Below are 21,162 nucleotides of genomic sequence, written 5' to 3' on the forward strand. Positions count from 1 at the left end.
TGAAGAAGGAAACATATTTTTGTAGAGAATTATTAATCAAACATTGCTCTTTTTCTTTAATTAATTTTAATTATGAATTATTTTCCCCATTTTCCCCTAAGTCATTTATACTAATTTATAAAACTTGCGTTGAAAAATAAAAATAAAACATCAAGGTTGTGGTGATAGATTTTCCTTCGTATTTCTAGTGAAGAACGTGTAAGAATCTTAGTTTAAAAAGCCCTGGTTTTTTCTATAAAACGTCGCTTTTCCTCCTCCTTTAGACGGGACCAATGAAACGTTTCTCTCACTGACCGATTGTTGGCGACGCAGTTGGCGGTGGTCGTGCGAGTTGCGGCAAACCTTGGCGGCGTGTAAAGAAGCTCGTCTATGTGTCGGAATTCGTCCAGAGTCGGTATTCTAATTGGATTATAAGGAGGCCGTTCTCAGTCAGCATGGCCGCGTCGGATCGCAAGATTCGGCACGTGTGGGGTGTAAGACGAGAGAGGACACCCGAGGCATAGCAATGCAGAGTTGCTTGAAAGAATTAACATCGGAGGAGATTTTCGGCGGGTGAATTTTGACTGCGAACGAACAGCAGGGATCGTAATGACAAGATGCCTGGGGGACGGAGAGGACTCGTTGCTCCACAGAACACTTTTCTGGAGAATATCATACGACGGTATAATGCCCTATGTAAGTGCACACCTTTGCTCTCTTTATTACAACTCCATTCCTAAATGCATGTCCAGCTATCTGCAAAGCCGGGAGTCGATGATAAAGTGCGCAAAATAGCCTTTAAAAATAAGATGCACCGCTAAAATGGTAACGACGAAGGAATTTTGGTATGTTCCTTGCGTGCATTGACAGAGAATTAGCAAACAAATCCTATAGAGAGCCGTAGAAAGACGAATTTTGGAAATGGATAGATTTTGGCTAAATTTAGATCATAGCAGCTAAAAATAGACTCTTTTCTGCATATTTATTCCGGAATTTCAAATATTTTTAACTCATGGGGCAGTGAACGGCGAGGAAATGGGGAATATGAATCGGGGTCATTGTTAGAAAGGAACGAAATATACCCAAATATGAATTTTTAAAATTATTTTTAAGGAAAAAGGAAATATTCTGTTATTTTTTCTGAGATAAATATTAAGTTGGTTTATTTCAATTTAGAATTATAATGCAATGCGTACATTTATCTGTGTACTCTTTATACTCTCATAGAAGTATTAAGTATCTAAAATTAACATAAAAATACCGGTAAATGATTAGACTGCAGATGTAAAATTATTTCCCTAGTAGAATGCCGAACACAAATTCAGAATTTGTGAATAATATAATATTCTTTTCATTATTTTAATGAAAAGCATTAATGAAATATATGCAAATTTATTTTAAACTTTAGCTTTCCATGGAAGATTTGACATTTAAATATTCACATCATTGCATCAGAGCATAGAATAACCTGTCAGAAATTAGCATCTCCTTATTAGAGCACAGAAAGCAATGAAATTAAATATACGACGTTCATGATTATTTTCAGCCCAAGTATTGAAAATTTTGCATTCCTACAACACGGACATTTTATGATAGGTATTGTAGTTGTTTAGCTAATATTTAGTTTCTCACTTTTTCTTTATTTTTATATGAATAGTAGAAACTGTTTCAAAAGTGGTTTTATTAATGATTTTGTATATTAATTCATCCTGCTAAATATATATATTTTTTAATTCTACTTATTCTGATGAGTGTATCATCCCAGTTATTCTTTACATTAATATCAGTACTTGCTCAGAAGAGTTTATTTTGGAAGCAAACAGAAAAAATAGCATTTTAAAACAGTTTATGATTTCGTTTAGATGATTTTTAGCGTTTCTTGCAAGACATATTTTGAGATAAATGCCATGTAGATAACTTAATGTACGTTAATTAACTCGTTAGTTACTTAACTAATATCCCTACTTAGTAATTTTATTTTATTAAATATAGTCGATTATATATTTTAGTAAAATTGATAAAATTTTTAAAACTAAACAATAGTAATGTTTGCCATCAAACTAAAGAAATGTATATTTCAATTCACATCCTTAAACCAACTGCTTATTCGACATTTTACATTTTTGAATTCAAATTGTTTTAGGTGGAAGTATCAATAAATAAAAATGATTCTGAGTTTTATGATGAATATACATGATCTATTTTTAAGCGGAAGCTCTTGATGAAGTAGAGTTGATTAAGCATCTATATACGAAATAATTAATATAAAACTTTAGTCTGTGAGTTTTGTTTTATCTCACGAATTTTATTTTTAATAAAATATATATGAGACAAGGAAAAGTTAAAAGAAAAGCTATAAAAATAGTGTTATTTGGTATCATTCGAGGCTATTATGCTTGGTACCTTTGTTACTTCAATAAATAACGCTTCCCGTCTCGGGGTTATATTTTGAGGCTTTCATTTGCTTTAAAAAAGTGATCCGAATTCTGTAAGATTCCTCAGAGCTAGAACTTTAAAAAAATTATAAATATAAAAGACAAAAAAACATTTCATAGCTCTGAATTAATAGACTTATCTAGTGTGTCCATTAAAAAATTAAAATTTTATTTTATCGGGTAGGAAAAATAATCATGGAATGGTTTATGGAATGTTCGAAAAAATTACGTGAAATTGTCTTCAAATCCGCTTTAGCTTTATAAAGAATCATTTTTCAATTTTAAATAGTATATTGCCATTTGTAAAGAATTGTTCGATTTGTAATAATAAATTGAATTATTCTATATTTATTTCTCTTTGGCTTGACTAATACAAAATATGTAGACTTTAAAAAAAGGACAGTTCTTATTTTTATATTACTTACTTTTCTTTCTATATTTTATTCTCAAATAATGAATGAAAAGAAGATTGAATTTTGTAAATTAAGTTTATTTACAGGATAATTAATAATGCAAAAAAGGTACTTCTTTTATTAAATATATCAGAGCATGATGAAATAAGAAGCAAGTTCTTAATTAATTATTTCGAAAATCTATTACTGTGTTTAATCAACACTTCTATTCGAGATAATGAAAATAAATGCATAAATTTATTTCACTTTACTTAATTAAGTTGTGAATCTGAACTATATTTTTACTTAAATGTCTATTTGAATTTAGATATCAGAAAGAAATAATCTTAATATCTGAATGAAATGAAATTGATTTGCTAAATATTATATCGTCTTTTCACTAGGCTGTTAAGAAGACATTTAATTAAACAGTTTTAATACTTATGTTAGTTTTTTTTCTCCTCTCTATCATATATATCGTGTGTGCTGATGAAAAGATCTACACAATATTAGAACATCTTTGTATCGGAAACTCCTGCTGCCGTTATGTCGGATATATATATATACATATATATGGGATGCATAGAAAAGTTATTAAAATATTTGCATTCAAAGTTTTATTAGACTTTTGTGTTTTCCCCACCTTTTTTTTGCACATTTAATTTTTACTTGATTGCATTTCATTTTTTTTCCTCCATTACACAGGTTTAATTAGAGTTCAGATTTTTTCTTGGGATTTTTTATTTTTATTTCTATAGTACTTTTGAATGTTAATTTTGTTTTTATCTGGTCGTTTATACTTTTGATATATATAATTCATTTGTTTGCTTATTTTAAAGCTTTGATAATACAATTTATAAAATGAGAAATGAAGGTTTCAAGAGAAGAAAGGTTAATTTTTTAGATTTTCATTCTTTGGCTACAACCGCCTCGTAATAGAATAGTCAATGCTGCTGTTGAAAGATGAACACAGTTTTTAAAAACTGTGATGAATTTTCATTTCATATTCCGATGTGAAGCAGAATTCGTACGCATACTTTACGATTTGAAACCTTTTTTTTTCCATTTATGAAATTCACTAAACATAAATTGAAATCTTTTTATGTAACTTTTGACTAACATGCCTAAAACAAAAATTTGTAACACGAACTTGATCCTTAACTATAGAAAAGCGTCGTTAATGAATTTCTTTCTTTATTTCAACTTTGGACTAATTTTTTTTATTTGCTTTTAGGCAAATATTATCGTGAAAATTGAAATTCTGCATTTCATTCATTTTATATTCGTGTATTTTCTTCAGGGAAATTTCCGGTAACGATCTGTTAAAACATACCTTTTTCATCAGCATACTTATATGTGAATGAAAATTTTAATTAAAAAAAACAGCTCATTTCAATAATTAATCTTCTGTTTGTATTTATTTTTTATTTAAATTTTTTAAGTTTCTTCTGTAATTACTTAATGAATATATGAATATATCTATCTCCTATGATAAGTGCACAATTCCTTGCTGCTTTAGCTGTTTCTAGGGTCAACAAATTACCTAATGTTTATGATAATATCCTTTCCGATGAAATCAATCATAATTTCAACAATTTAACTGTTTCTCAGGGTAATTCCGTTAGCAAAATAAAAAAAAAATATTGATATTTTTCTCTTATAAAAGATATTAAAGTCCCTTCCTTGTTTTAAGGTCAGTGAATTTTCTTTAGAACCGTACACCTTAACTTTCAATTTTAGATGATGAAAAAAATGGAAACCTTTGTTTTTCATTTCAGTAACGTAATTTACTGGATACCCTGTATTTCAGGAAATCCTTGCTAAATTCTGGAAACTTGCCAAGCTATATCTAGCCTCAAATGCAATTTCTTCACTCATCATTTCTGAATATCACGATAGCTTTGAACTCTTAAGAAAATATTTATTTAGACATAAGAATACAAAATTTTAATTTTCACAAAGAAGAAAAATTATTTTTATAAATTTAAGAGGCAAATCCTTTAGTCAAATCTTTGAAATTTTTTTTATTAATGAATGTTTTCTTAATTCATTTCATTTCTATAACTTTGAATGACACACATTAACGGAAACCTATATTATTTTTTATTAAAATGTTTTTTTATATCCTTTATTTCGAAAAGGCTTCGTCTTGGGTAGGGATTTAGGAGCACGAATTCTTAATATCTTTAAAAAGATGAAAAATGTATAATTTTCATGAAATATAAATAAAAATAAATTATTTTTAATTATTCTCTGATTAACTTGTCACTCTTTGCATCTTCTAAAAATAATTTTCAAATTGTATGATGATTATATGGTTAATTAATTCGATCTCCTTTTTCATAATTCATAAAATACTTAATTATTTTATGAGATTCATTTATATGCCCCTTTTGGGAATTATCATACATGATATCTACTTGTTCTAAACTTTCAAATTAACCAAAAATGTGAAACTCAAGAAGACTAGCTAGATACTTGCTACTGTCTGTTGAGTTTGTTGTACTCCTGTTCGATGATAATATCCTTGTTAAAAATTTTATCGCATCTTTCTATTTCTGTTTTCGCATTTTTAATATTTCGAAAGGACAAATAGATTTTGTTCTGTTTTTATAAATTTATAAACAACGCATGAATAGACATTTATATAAATAATGTTTATTAATTATAGATAAAAAAATCCGTGTTTAGGAAATTTTTGGTATTTATTTAAATATAAGATTACTTTTTAAACTGGATCTTTAAGATCGAATTAAACATGACACTTTAGTTAATGTTAGTTTTATTTACTAGCTCAAATTTATTGAATTTAATAAGTGTCGTAGAAAAATTATAAATTGCTGTGTAGTTATTTGAAAACTAAAATTGCTGGCTAATTTTCATCAAAAATAATTACTAAGAGTTTCATTACTTAATTACCTGTTTAGAAAGTGAAGTATTAGCGTGCTTAGAAATTTGCCGTCTGTTATTGATCACATCGAAAAAAGGATTCCTTATTCATTCAGTAACGCCTTTTCTGATTTTGTTAGAATTAAATTTTCTTTCAAAACTTCTTTTCAGGGTAATTATTTTGAAATTAGAGTTCTTTGAATCAAACTTCCATTTAACTCAAAATGAAATACATTTTAATTACACCTTAAAAACAGCCTATTTCGTGGAAAACAAGAATTAATTTAATTTTCTTGTAATTTTCTTACGATAAAAGTTGTTTTTACTCCAATTTAAAGATAACTAACGCTTTCTTTTAGAGAATATCTATTTCCTTTCGTCTAATTAGAAAAATTATACCAATCTATTTTAAAGAGAGAAACTGCACCTCTAAAATGATAAAAGTATAATAACAGGTGTCGAGTGATGATTAAAGATTTTTATTTCATTCATAATGAAAATATAAATACAACAACTCAACTTAGTTAAAATGATAATTGTTCATTTAGCCTTACAGAATAGATTAGTACAAATATGTATCACACATTCCCATCATAACTATAAATTTAAACAGTTTCAATAAATTATGCACTCTTTCATAAATAATCTTGTTTTCTCATCAACTGGCAATTTTTTAAAACAGAAAGGATGCGCTATTAATATGCAAGGTGGTCGCATAGTCTTTCCCTATTTAAAAAAAAAATATTCTAAAAAAATATTACATTTAGGTATTATATGTCTGTTTCAACATGCTGTAAAGACGTTTATAAACTTTTTAATAAGACCACATATGTTAGTAAATTCCAGTGTGAATACTCTTGGTAATTCAAACAATGCCGAGCGGTATTCCTCTTTTAGCCATATATTTCCTATTTAATTTCAAAATATTTCGACTGTCACACTAAACACAGCATCTGTGATGCAAACTTTGAATGTATCAGTATTTCAACTGTCGTTGCAAACATTCTGTGCTTTATGTAATCCCAAAATTGTTATTGAATAATTAAGACCGATTTGAATTTATGGAACCAAACAGCCCATTGAACTTTTTCCTTCGTTGGCTGCATTTTCATAGCACAGGAAAGTGAAAGCACTATTTCTGCATTAGTTAAACTAAATGTTGGATTTTAAAAAAACCCCAAGAAAACTATTATTCAATAATAAAAAAGCTTTACAGTATTTTATTCAATGGTTCCTACGTAATCACTATTTATAATCAGGAAAAATTTTGTGACCGGCCTGAATTACTGTGATCCAAGTATATCGGGAATATTGAAATGCAACAAGACAGATCAATTTGTTGTTCTGTATTTATTATATCTCCTTTAAATAATACCATCTAATTGCGATGCAATTATGCCAAAATTTTTCAGATTTTTAGAAATATTTTTCAAAATATGCTTCAAATTCGTTTTCGTGAAAACCCTTCAGAACATTTTTATTGTATTAACCGATTGAAAACGGTTCAATTTCGGAATTAGGTCGTATAATGACATACCTGGTCAATACAAACATTATAAAGCCGCATGTGAAGAATTTTTTTTACAAAATATTCACGAATGATAAAGGCAATGTGAGAAGGTCTGTTATGATGATACAAAAACCATGAATTATTTTCCCACAATTCAAGTTGTTTTGATATATGAATTATTCAATAATGTCTCTGACTGCTGAAAGACAATTACTAATTCTCTGATGAGATCGACAATCGATGATTGGATGGTTTACCAGAGCGTGTTTCATTTGTGACAGATCTTATCACGCAAATACTGTTTTTGATAAATAGTCATTGCTATAGGGTTTTTTTTAATAACATTTCAAATATATTTGTTGCAGAAATTGCATTGAGAGCAGCAATTCTAACGTATATTTTTGGCACAATAACTTAGCTATTTTGAAAATCAGACATATTGAAATTTATTTCCAGAGGGTAATAGGAAATCAATAACTGAATGATGTTAGATGTTGATATAATTCCTGAAAACATTTAATAAAAGTTCGCTAACGATTTCTATTATGTATGAATATTTAAATGAAGTATTCTTGATGCTTTTTTTCTGTCGCAATAGTATGTCGTATTCTAACCTCATTGCATTTTTCAGCAAATAGGTATATAGCATTGGTTTTAAAAATTCTTTTAAAAATTAATACTAGAATTTCTTATAAATATCTTCTAATTAGTGAGTTTTTTTTAAAAAAAATTAATAGCTTTTATATGTTTGACTTTGGTATTAAATAGTCCTTATTTGTATGAATGAATCAATTTGTATAGTTTAAATATTAACATTGAAATTTCAATTAGTTTCCTTGCATCCTTTACATTTATTTATTTCAGTTATCTAGTTGATACTAAACAATAAAATAAATCGTGAAGTACTGGATCAAAATCAATAGCAACACATGCACTGCTTGATGTGAATATTTATAGACGATCTGAAATAATTTTCCATGGAAATGTAGAATGTGCTCATTCATTCAAGTTTTCATTGCATAACACCCTTCCTTCTCTGCATTTTAATTACGATATCAAATCTGTTTTAAACCAGTTTTGAAAATAGGCAATATTTTCCCTAACTGTAGTTGAAATTATTTAATTTTAGACCACAAATAAAGTCAAAACAACAATTTGGCTTTGAAAATATTTCATTTTAATGATTTATTTATAATTTGCAAACTTTTTTGACTCGTTACAAAAATTCTTATTAATGCACTTTGGAATATCCTAGAGAGAGCACCTATATAAGAGATAGCCTTACAGCACAGATTAACTGATTATATGAGAATACTTAGTAACGAGTTACAAAACTATTGAATATCGTAACATATTTCGAAATAAAGTATTTCGGAGACACTGTATTTAACTTTTATCTAAATTTTCCCTATTTACAAATTATTTTTAAAGAACTTAACAGCTGTATGAAAAAATCTTGTATTGCATTTATTTCTTGATGAATTTGAGATATCACTGTCACTATTCAAAAATTCTGATGTATAATCTTAATATTGCTTTTCTGATGATTACATGAAATATCAATCTCTCCTTCAGACACTTTATGTTGAGCAATTTGATCTTATATTTTTAATTAACGCCCTTGAGTTAATTTCTATGTTTTCAACAGATAAGCATTATCGACCATATTGCGTACTTTAAGATCAAATGTATACAAAAATGCGCAGATGTGAATGTTTGGTTTCAAACTTGTGTAGTTTACCTATTGGTTTCTTATGGTAATAATATGCTGCATTTTGCACAAAAATTCTTGAGAGGTATACCGAAAATAAATCGACACAAAAAGAACATTTTATGATTTTTATCCAAACCTTCGGGATATTTGTAAAAAGGTAGATTAAATTATGAAATAATAAACTAATCTTTTCTTCTTCTGAAAATTACACTTTTAAAATAATTATTTCAAAATTTGTCGTTTAGTATTTTTCCATTAACTTAACACATTTGGCGAATGATCTGAATGAATGAAACTAATATTTTTAGTTGTAAATCACTTTTGTACCTATACATACATGTATGTACAAAATATGTAGCTATATATAATTAGTATAGCTAATTTAATAAAATATTAATCACATTTTTGATTATGATGAATTTAATTAAAAATAGAGTTAGAAATTATTTAATATATGTGCAATATTTTATGCATTCCGTTGCATAATTTTTAATTTTCAGCAAACAAAAGTGGTAATAATGCATTGTTTCAGTACAGCCGCTTACAGAACAATCCATACCTTCAAAAACAATTTATATTTTTCTACTGACTATCGCAAAATTTTTTGAATTCAGCAATAACAGTGGTTTGGTTGATCTGCTCTTGCAGATTATTTATTTATAAATAATGGCAGTGAATACATAAGAATCTCGAAAAATACCTCTTCCATTGCAGGTTCTTTCAAATGCTCAATAATAATTCAAACTAAATTATTAAAATTACAATGCGATTTATTAATCCATTTGAAGGAAAATTTGTAAAAGTTAATTTGTTGGGCATTGGATTTAAGATTACGCAATGCATTATCTTTGATTTACTATAATTCACTTTCCATACTTACAGATATAGTTCAGTTCACTTGAATTTTATATGAGATACAATGCGTATAAATGAACATCTTGAGTCGATTGAACAATGCAGTTTATTTCCTTTGTGCTGATATTTTTCAATAAATATATCATATCGGAAACATGGCATGTCATAGCATTTGTTTATAAAATAACAAAAATGAAATCAGTTGGTGAAAGATTAAAATTCACAAATACTAATGCATGCAAAGATGTTCAGCAATGTAAGAGTAAACTAACAATTTAAATACTGAAAGTCATCAACTAATTATTTTATCCAAAAGCAGCACAAAAATAGAATAGTTTTGCTATAGAAAGCATACAAAAGTTCCATTAACGTGTATTAAAGGAACTGAAAGTCTTGCACAGGGTTGATTTTACAGTTATGTTCATTAAATGCATTTTATAATAATATCATTAACTTCGTTCTTAATTAATGCATTAATCAATAAAATAATTAGAATAATCTAATAAAATAGTGAGTAAGAAAAAAATCGCGTGACTGTGGATTTATGAATAATGTAACGTATGCATTGCATCTCGAATACATTAAATCTTAGACGCATAAAATCAATACTAAAAGGAAGTAAAGCTACTCAACAGAGATGAGTCCATTCCTAGACGTTATTTATTTGCTTTATGAAACTCAGACTAAGCATAAATGATTTAAAAATTCCTTTGCAACAATGTTTTCAATTATGGCCTGAGAGAGATAATGTATTTCTGAAATTTGCTGATACTTATTCTATTATTATTAAATGCAGTTGTTTTCGAAGCAGAATCTTCAGGAAGAGTACCTATTGTTTAATTTCGGATGGATGAAAGTAGAAAATTATAATTTTGATGGTTAAATAGATTCTGAAATTTTTCATAATTTCTGCTTTCATATAATTGATAGATTTTGCATTCATTCCTTTTGATAACAATTTATGACTGAGATAGCATTATTTCAAATTAATATCATCACATTAAGTCACAAAGTTTTTAATGACTGTATTTCCAAATTTCGAAACTATTCCCATTTTGCCTGGTTTAAGGCATTTTCTGCACATTTGTGACTTAATACTAAAAGTTTTGTCAAACAAATAACAAATTAATTATCGATAACTAAGGATTTGATATAGAGAACTCATTTCAATTTTTTTCATACAACTTCTCTGAACTCAAATCCAAATCATAAATATTAAAAAGAATAAATTCATTTATTTATCACAGAAATTTGAATAGAATGGATACTTTGCAATACTTCTAAGGATCATGTAATTGTTTATAATTGGTTAATTGATAATAGCTTAATGAAAACATTAATTCATTCCAGATTTAGCGCACATATCTTGTTAATAAATAAGGTGATTTGTGTTTAATTATGATACATTTTTTTGCTTCGAATGCTTAAAAAACACTGTGTAATAATCAGCATTTATTATTATTTGTGTTTTTATTAATTAGAAATGTGTACAGAATGACTTTCAAGAATTAGACTATACTTAAAGTGATATATGGTTCAAAAGAATAGAAACTGCATAGAAGAGACTTCAGTAATCTGTTTCTGATTATAAATAGGAAATGCTATGAATTTTCTTATAATATGACAAAGCAAGTTTAATCTGAACGAATGTATCATTGCTATGATAGAGAGAAAAAATAAAATAAAAATGGCAATCATCAGGACATCTGTAATATTAATAAAAATGATATAAATTAAATTAAATTAATTAATTTCAAAAATAATTCAGTGAATTCAAAGTGATAAACGCACTGAATATCAAGAGACTTGAATAATTATCATAGAGAAAATTCAGCAATATATTCATGAATGAGCTATTTCTACAACTCTTTCACACATTTAATAATTACTATTATTATTTATAAGTTAATTGCGTGTCATATTTGACAAAGTACGCATTCCTTAAGTGAAATATTGCATCAATAACCAAAGCCAAAGTGAATCGTATGTTAACCACTTAACATCTAATTAAATATAAGCAAAACGAAATGAATATGTTTAAGAATCTCAGGTACATTTTACTTTCTTACATGAATTGAAATTACAATAAATACTCAAAATAAAATGCAAAATAGGATGATAAATGAATTGTTAGTTCAACGCATTAAGACTTTGATTGGATTTGATCATAGTTGTGCAGAAGTAATAAAAGAAAGTGTGGTGAAATGGATCTTCAAAAAGAAAGCACGAAGCTTATATATATATATATATATAAGAAAAAATGTCATTTAATTATAGAAAATATAAATACGACATCTGTAAAATTAAATGCCATAAGTATCAAAATTTTCTTTTTATATTAATTGTAACCTTTCAGACATATCATTCGTTTGATACTTGGATAAAAATAATACCTCACGGAAATGAACAAAATCAGTCGCTGCATTGAAAGTGTTAAAATCTTCAGATCAAAATTGATGGAACAGCAAACGAATTATATGCAAAACACGTTATGAATGTGCTTGAAAAACTTTATAATATATTTAGATCGAATAAAAAAAAAAGAATAATGTTTTACTTAAACTTCAGCAGAATTGATTTTCAAAGTTGCATAATTTCAGAAGCTCATTTAATATGCAGCAAACATTCAAGTCGAATCTTGAGAGGAAACTTTTCGAGCACAAAAGAAATTCCAGACTTTCAGCTGATCAATTAAGACGCATCAATATCGCTATCTTTTTATAAAAGAAATCATTGCAGCATTATGTTAGAAATTTCATTATATGCACAAATATAAGTTTGATTAAAAATATTTCTGATTAATCAGGATTCCATCAATGAAAGTTAATTTCATGAAATCTTCTGTCATGCTAAAGTTGTGAAATATATTAAGGCGCCAGTGATTTGTTGAATTTTATTTGGGAGACGTAGAATAATGCAGACAAAGATGAATTAGATTCTCTTATAATATTGATGCAAATATTTACTAGATTTTGCAATTTTTTTTACAGGAAGTTCCTGCTCGCATAAGTTTTGAAGTTACTTCTTGAGAAATAAAAATAAAGGAAATGAATCTTAAATCAGAAAGTCTCAGAAAAAGTTAAAGCTTTTCTATCTTGTTTCCTTTCAGAGACAATTTATAATATGATATGATAAAATTTAACCGCTTGGGTACTGATGCAGACTTAAATATAGCTGCAGAAAACAACGGTATCTTTTCTTCACATTTCAAAGAGCAAATAAGATTTGAATGAAATTTTAAAAAGAGTCATTCATAGTTACTAAACCATTTATTAATGATGTGAATTATTTAAATATATTTTTATTATTATTGAGAGATTCCATGTGTTATTATTTGAAAGGTTTGCCCTAAATCATTCCTCCTACCGGGAACATCACAGAAGAGAACATCCTTGGTAGATAAATTAATGGTTAGATCGAGTTATTTCCACTCCAGTGACAGGATTTACCTCTTTAGAGAGGAATTTTATCATTGCAGATTATTGCTCGTCTTAGTTCTCGTCTCCGAGCTATCGTGGTGACTATTTCTCTTGGTATTTTGTCAGAACGGAAGTTAATCCACCTCGATTACGTTATGATATTACAACCTAGTGTTATGAGTACAAGTTATTGAAAGCAGGTCTTAGTACATTAGTTTTATGGAACGTTACTGCCATTGCATTCTAATTCGCATGCATCACTTAAATGAGTCTCAGTGTTAGGATGTTTGTAGTCTAAATCCCAATATATTAGTTTTCCAAGTTTATGGCTATTGCAAACTTTACCAAGTGTTCTTGCTCATTTTTGTTTTTCTGACTAATCCATTTTTCTAAGATAGTAGAATAAAATACTGGTTTGTTTAAATCTTTCACAGGAATATCTTTGATCACTCGTTTTGTTAGTAATAAATTAGCAAAATTCCACGAATTACTCAAAGATTCTTCGTTCTTCAAATTTATAAAAAATAATGCTTATAATTTACAATAGCGAGGGTTTCAAACGTTTATTTCCTAAATTTATCTTCAATTTATTCATTTTTTATAAATAAAAAACTTTGTAGTAAATTGAAAGATTTTTTTTCATTATTTTCTAATATATTTAAAACACCTTTTCACATACAGCTAGGAAATGAACATGATAAACTCATTAAATTATGAAACAGTTTTCTGAAAACAGGCCTTAATACTACAAAACTGTATACTTTTATAATGTACACTTTTACTGTACTGTATAAAATACTGTATACTTTTATGATAAAGTGAAACAAAATTATACCATCAAGTAAGTGGTGTTATAAAATGTACACAAACATAAATGTAGACTTAAAAGATTTAAAGATATTCACAAAAAAATCACAGAATAAAATAAAAAGATGACCTTTGCGATTTCCCTTTCCACAATAAAAGAATCTTCAATTTCAGTGCAAGTCATTTTCATCCAGAATTTCTAAGGTTATGATTCTGAGTAAAACCCCTTTGGCGAACCCTTACTTGTTATCTGATTACGTATTGATTGGAGGAGAAATATCACCATCAGGGGTGGTAAAAAATGTTCATATCTCACGTAAAAAGCTTGATCCTGGATTAATACACTGCACGCAAGGTTCACTCTCTTCAGATTCCAAGTCACGTTTCCAGAAACTCCAGCACGATATGTCCGATCCAGCCATAATCTCAAAATCCGAAATCGAGCCTAAAAATCACTTCCCACGTCGTCTTTTTTTCCACATCTCTTTTAAAATGCTTTCAATAGAAAGTCTCAAACGTTGACCAGACAGTATGGACTGAAATTTGTCCTTTTTATTTGGTTTGAATGTAGAATACGTTTGCTATTTTTAGCTCTATAGAGAAGAATAAAGATTGCCGAGCTCCTCTTTCTCAATATAGATATCCTTATTCGTTTTTCCTGTTTTGAAAAGCGTTAATGCATTGGAACAGGTGCAGTGCTTCGAATATTTATTCACTGCCATATTACTTCGGAAAAGGTTTAGAAGTTTCTTTTATAAATTTCATACTAGTACTTATCGTCGAGCATAGCGTGAAATTGAATGATACTGGGCTTTCTAAAACTTCTTTTTGTTATAGTTGAAAACATAAAGTTTTGATTTTTGAAGATTGCTGAAAGCGAAAATGGTAAAGGAATATTCATGTCATTTTTTATGCATTTGGCTCGAAAAATTATCCCTAAAAATGTTTTTATTTTTCTTTATTTTGCGTTTCATGTTTTCATATCTTTCATATTCAGTGAAATAGAAAATCTATGGTGTTGTTTATTTTGAAATGTCTTGTACTTCTGTAAAATATTTGGTTAAAAGACAAGTTTATTATACTCATGAAGAGAAAAAGAATACTGAAATTTTTTTAAAAAAAAATGTATAACTGTCATAACTTTTTGCTGCTATGCTTGTGGCTGATGCCTGAAAATTCACATTTCAATGAATAGTAATTTTTTTAAAATTAAAATTAATAGCAAATTCAGATTTTGATAAAATAATAACATTAGAAATTCTTTGAAATAATTTTGATTTTGATTAAATTTGAATTTCAAAAATTTAATTCAATAAAAGCTTTTAATTTGTGATTCGTTAATGAAATATTTATAATATCAGAATTGGATTTATTTATGTAGGACAAATTTCAAATCAAAATTAGCTGATTTATATAAAAAATTTGATTATAAAAATATTATTTTAATCAAAAGAAAAAAAAATATCAAGAAATAATCTTAAAGTCAAGGAGAAAATTTATATATTTAATATAATTATAAGCAATATATAAATTTATGCTAATTATTTGTTAACTTATTGATTTGTATAAGCAGACTTACAGGTTTAGTTAAGGTGCATTTATTATGGTTTTTGATTCACCTTTCTAAAATTTGCTTATCACCTTCTTTCGAAAATTGTTAACTGTTAAAGATATTAACTGTTTAATTATTAATAATAAATGATTAATAACTGCTGATATTAACTGTTTAAAACATTTCCACAAAAAAAATTGTCAACCTCATGTGGAAGAATATATCACAAAATAACTTTGTACCCATTTACAGATGATTCTCAAGAAATTTTGAATTTTGACCCGCAGCTTAGAAAATTATATTATTATTGATAAAATAATTTTTTTAGATTTCTATAAATAATTAATTAAATGTACAGTTATTTAGTTGACAACAATCTATCATAAATAATATAATGTGTATTTCAAAATGCGGATCTATTTTTGTAAGAAGTATAATTCCAAAATGAAGAACTCGTGAAGGATATTATGTTCCGGAAGCAATTTCTTCGCTTTTAGAATGTATTTGTCCTTCCAATATCAAAACGTATCACATTTTTCTCTAAAAAGTAACAGAAAAATTTTAACATAATTTATGAATAATATCTATTTGCATTTTTGTCCATTTTATGAACTTTTTCATTTTTCTACGAATTTCGATTTAAAAATGTTTCTGATTTCAAAAATTAGCATTTTCAGATCTAAACTATTACGAATAAGATAAGTTATTTTTAATTAGATCCTGAAGATATATTATTTTTATTTTACTTACTATATACCTTCACTTACTGTACTTGCTTTACTTTCAAAACCCTTATGGGATTATTTGTATTAAATTACATGAGCGACTTTTCTTTTTATCAGTTTCTTGAATAAGAGATGAGTTTATTTTTATACGAGGGAATTTAATCGCTTCGCATCATTTATGCCAACAAAATGTTTTTTAGTAACAAACTTCCCTATGTTAAATAATCTTTTCGGTTATATGTTCAGTTTATTTAAATGTATTTAATTACTTCTCAGAAGAAGAATTAAAACCCATGCCTTTGCTTGTTTGCTTGTTTATAATGTAAAAATGATCATAATTTTAAGTTCTTGTATGAATTTGGATACGAAATATTAATATTTCTCATTCTTTAATAGTGAAATAAACTAATAATTAAATTTAGAAAAATCCTACCATTTTTATTAGTATTTTGAAAAATGGCATATTTATAAAAATAACTTTTTTTTCTTGCAAATACACACAGATATATTAATGAATACGAAATAATAATCACTAAATTTTACGAAAAACCATTATAACCAATATAACCTGAGAACCGCATTCAATTCTATTTTTAGAAACATAAATTAACAGATATTGCATTTCAGAAATTATGCAATCAAATGTTAAAAGATTTTAAGGACATTTTTTTGGTTTAAAGTTTCTTGCTTATGTGTTTTTTGCTTAAATAAAAGTTTAAATGAAGAACTTGTCCTTTGAAATACAACATCAATAACAAGAAAAAAAAATTGCAATAAGAATTTTTCTTTAAAAATTTTTTAATACTTTAGTAATTTTAAATAAGTTTTCTATATATAAAAAAAAGGCTAGAAGCTTAATTTCAGGAAATATGTTTAAATTTAGATGCATTGCAATGAAAAATTAACAATATTTCAGTCTTTTATGCCTTACTGCTTCAACAACAAAAAAAATTATTTTTGAGAATTTTTTATATTTTATTTTTACTAGTATTTTCTTATTAATCTGCTGAGACAATGCATAGCGGAATGGTATATGAATAAGATATGCTTTTCATAATGCTCACATTAAATATTGATTGTGAAAAACCCATTTTCGCAAAATTTTCGCTTATGCATAAACAGTTCATAACGGAACACTAATTTGTCTGGAAATATTTCCCGAGACAAATACACTGATTCTAGCAAGTTCTTATTATTAGACGTCATATACAATACATACATCCCACTACAATTACAATGCATACCCTGAACAATTATGGCCAGATTGTCCAATTGACTTCAGATCTAACAACGCCCTCTAATACTGACACAGACATATATTAATTTTAAAATAATTACAAATTGACAAAACTTCTAAATGGATACTTCCGAGTTTTTTTTTCCTTGCGCGACTTCTATTTGTGAATATGTATATGCGTTTTGTTCTTCTTTTTCATTTCCTTTTGTCTTGTTTCCTTTTTTTCGGTGTTTATTATTATTATATGTATATGCATTAATTATATAAATTTTATAAAATATTTTTTAATAAATGATTATAACACTGTATTTCCTTCAGCTAGATATCTATTTTAGCACAAAATATTCATTAGTTTGTTCACTACTTAAGTGTCTATGTATTACTGCTTTTGAACTTTTTATATTTATTTATAGGTAACATTATTTTACATTGTGTAAGGTTTTGAAAATGACCAAAATATTACACTAAACATTTTAAAACCCAATCAACATATATTAATGATTTCAATTGAAACTTGATTTGCTTTTTAATTTTACCTTTGAAAAAATACATCTGATTTAAGCACACTGATCTTTAAGATCTAATTGGGTCATTAAGCTTAATTGAAGTTGCATTCATTACATGTTATGAAAAATTACTATTTCCTTAAAACTTTATTATTATTATTTTTACAGTAATTCAACAGTAATTGAAAATTGTATTGGCTTTGAAAAATTATTTGATTCTTAAACAATATACTATTTTTTTTAGATGTTTCATATGAGCTTTCTACATCATCTTCGTTTTATCCTGCAGTATGCGATAAAATTAACATGTTTGATTTAAATTCTTTCACTAATTTTATTAAAATTCATTTTTTATTAGTATTTTGTAGAATACATATTGTTGTATACATGGCTCAAAATTCAGGTCTTGTAAAAACATAACACAAATTAAATGAAAATAGAAACTCATTATATAATTTTCACTAATATTCAAAAAGTCATTTAGAGCTTTCGTGGAATAATTACAAAAAAGATCATGACTCAAAAAGCTGTAAAGGGCCAACATTTGAGAACTATGTCGGTATGTGTAAAACATTTAGGCTGCAAAGAAAAAAAGAATGAATGGAATTAAAAAAATACACTACATTAAAACCTCAAAAAAATGTATCGATTGTTTTATGTTTTCATGGGCTATAAGTATAATTTATTTCATTCAAAATACAAATCTATAGGTATACTCTTCAGATTTATGTGGATGTAAATTTTCCCATTTTTTCATTAAGGTAATTGAATCGCTAAATATAGTCTTGAATGTTTTTTCAATTTATATCTTGATAGATTTTAACAAAGACAACAGTACGACAATTTGTAACGCAAAATATCAAACTTCGTTTCTAAATATTGAAAAAATACGAGGAATAGTTAAAATTCAAAAAAGATTTTATACAAGACATATATGTTTTTATATTTAGTTTTATGATCGAAATTCATCCCTCATAAAAAGAGTTATCAAGCAAAATAGGACAGTGGACCAGTGGATTATTAGTGGCTTTAATCAGTCAGAAAACATCTTAGTGTATTATAGAAAATTTGAAAGTAGGATTATTATCAACTTCAAGTAGGGGGGGGGGAGGACCCAATTTGTGCAAGAGGGTAATTATTCTGCAAAATAGAAATAAAGTTTCTAAATAATACAAGGATTTTTATTGTCAAATATCAATTTTAATGAAAATAAATCATTGCATGCAATGAAATGTACAAATTTACACCAACGATATTGACTCAAGAATCTTCCCAATAAGAAAACATGTTGTATCATTGATAGTACCCTAGAATAAGGTGAATTCTTCAACAAAACTCTCAGTAACCAAAGAAAAACCAAACGATTTAAATATAACAAAAAATACTTCCTAAAGAATACAGTAATTTTTGATAAATTTTTAGAGCATCTACCATTAATTTATTAGCTGGGCTTCTGGAAATGGAATATATTTTATCACAGTTCATTCAGGTCATAAGACAATTTGTTTTGTTATATATTTCTTTATTTGTATATTTTATTGAGATTTTTCGTAGGGAAATGTATGCTGTAAGATTTATAACAGTAGAAAGGGATCATGTTTGAATGAGATTAGTTATTCTTAAACAAAATAGTTATTATATATACCTCATAGTTATTCTTAAACAAAATGAAAATACAACTTCAGAGTTTCATTAAAAGTATTCGAAAGACATTACAATTAATTTTTTTAGTAAACATGCACTATTGAAGAAGTCATGTTTCTTTTATTTGCTCCCCAAAAACTTTTAACAAATGAAACATAACCTTCTTCTTAAAAAAATGTGACGATTAAATTATGATATATAATGATATTCCTGCTATTAAATTAAACGAAATGCGAATGTCTGATGTGGAATTCGCAAATCCTTTAAGACGATATTTTGAAACTACCCAAAGCAATTTTCTTTGTCCTGGTTTCCAATTTCAATTTCGAAACGATAATCCATCGCTTCGAAAGTTGCCTTCCTTCATTTATTGTAATAAATATGGCTTAAGTTTCTGCTGCTGAAGTGATAAAGTCTCACGATTTTGGTAAAGCCCAAACCGTTAGTTAGAACAGATTTTAGTCGCTGAAATTTAAAGAACCAAATTCAGGAGATAGCTAATGCGAATCGTTCCTTATCTGGCTTCTTTCCAAATGCCTTACGTGCGCTACATTACTTCTAAAATTATTTGGAAAGCATTAGCGGAAGATTCGACCTCACACTAATTTAAAACAAAAAACGGTATTTTTCACTGAAAGAGTATCAATTGATAAGAAAGAAACGTATGAAAAATTACCAACAAAATAATGTGGAGTGTTTAAAAGTTTGTACAATATTTTGCTTATTTGTCCTTCACAGCCGTTTTATGTCTATTTATAGTCTTCTACGAACTCATACAAATGTGCGTGTGTGATGAATTCAAGGATAGCTAATGACAATGCTTGCCTAGGTTTTTTTTTTTTTTTTTTTTTTTTTTTGCTAAAAGGGCTAATATATGACTTTTAATTGATTTATACAGATCATGATCTTTATGTAGGCCAATGGCGATAGCACCTGCTTGTAGAAAGCTGCAAATAAACTCTTGAATTCGTCAAAAATAAAAAAGAAAGGGAGACGCCCGACTATTTGTCACTTGGAAGATTTATTTACTGATACAAAAAAGGGCAACTAATAACATTGTAATGTTGGTAAATTATTGATTGTGTTCCTGAACGAAAATCCATCGGTCTACATTGTTTCATTCTCTATTTTCGATATCAGTTCGATTATATATATACATATATATATTTTGTATTCCTACTGTAAAAGATATAAAGCTATTTTCTTAATATAACTCATAACGGTTCAAGAATTATTATGTGAAAAAATAAAGGACAAAGCAATTTACTAAGTATAATACTGATCTGTTGTGAATCATAGAGCTAAAATATGAAGATCGATCGGGTGAAAAGCAATGCTGATTCTAAAACTTTCACAATAATAGCCTGCATTATGGCAATGGTCCTTTCGCAAACCGGCAAACAGCAGGTTTGATTCTCCTCTTCTGCAATCACGTTAACTGCATCCTCTAGTCTAGTGTATCGCTGGTTTATATTAGCATCAAGTCTTCTATACCCGT

The 21,162-nt window shown here is 27.3% G+C and overlaps 1 protein-coding gene across 2 annotated transcripts in view; it reads left to right on the top strand.

The window, feature by feature from the left end:
• Window positions 1–392: 392 nt before the first annotated feature.
• The window catches only part of LOC129960603 (potassium voltage-gated channel protein eag-like), a 246,294-nt gene continuing 225,524 nt past the window's right edge, over window positions 393–21,162 (top strand). For both annotated transcript variants that reach the window (XM_056074108.1, XM_056074109.1), the window contains exon 1: window positions 393–675. In XM_056074108.1, the coding sequence (XP_055930083.1) occupies window positions 597–675 (79 nt within the window). In that variant the 5' untranslated portion in view covers window positions 393–596. The remainder of the gene's footprint in view (window positions 676–21,162) is intronic.

The sequence above is a fragment of the Argiope bruennichi genome, chromosome X2 (assembly GCF_947563725.1).
Source record: "Argiope bruennichi chromosome X2, qqArgBrue1.1, whole genome shotgun sequence".
NCBI lineage: Eukaryota > Metazoa > Arthropoda > Arachnida > Araneae > Araneidae > Argiope > Argiope bruennichi.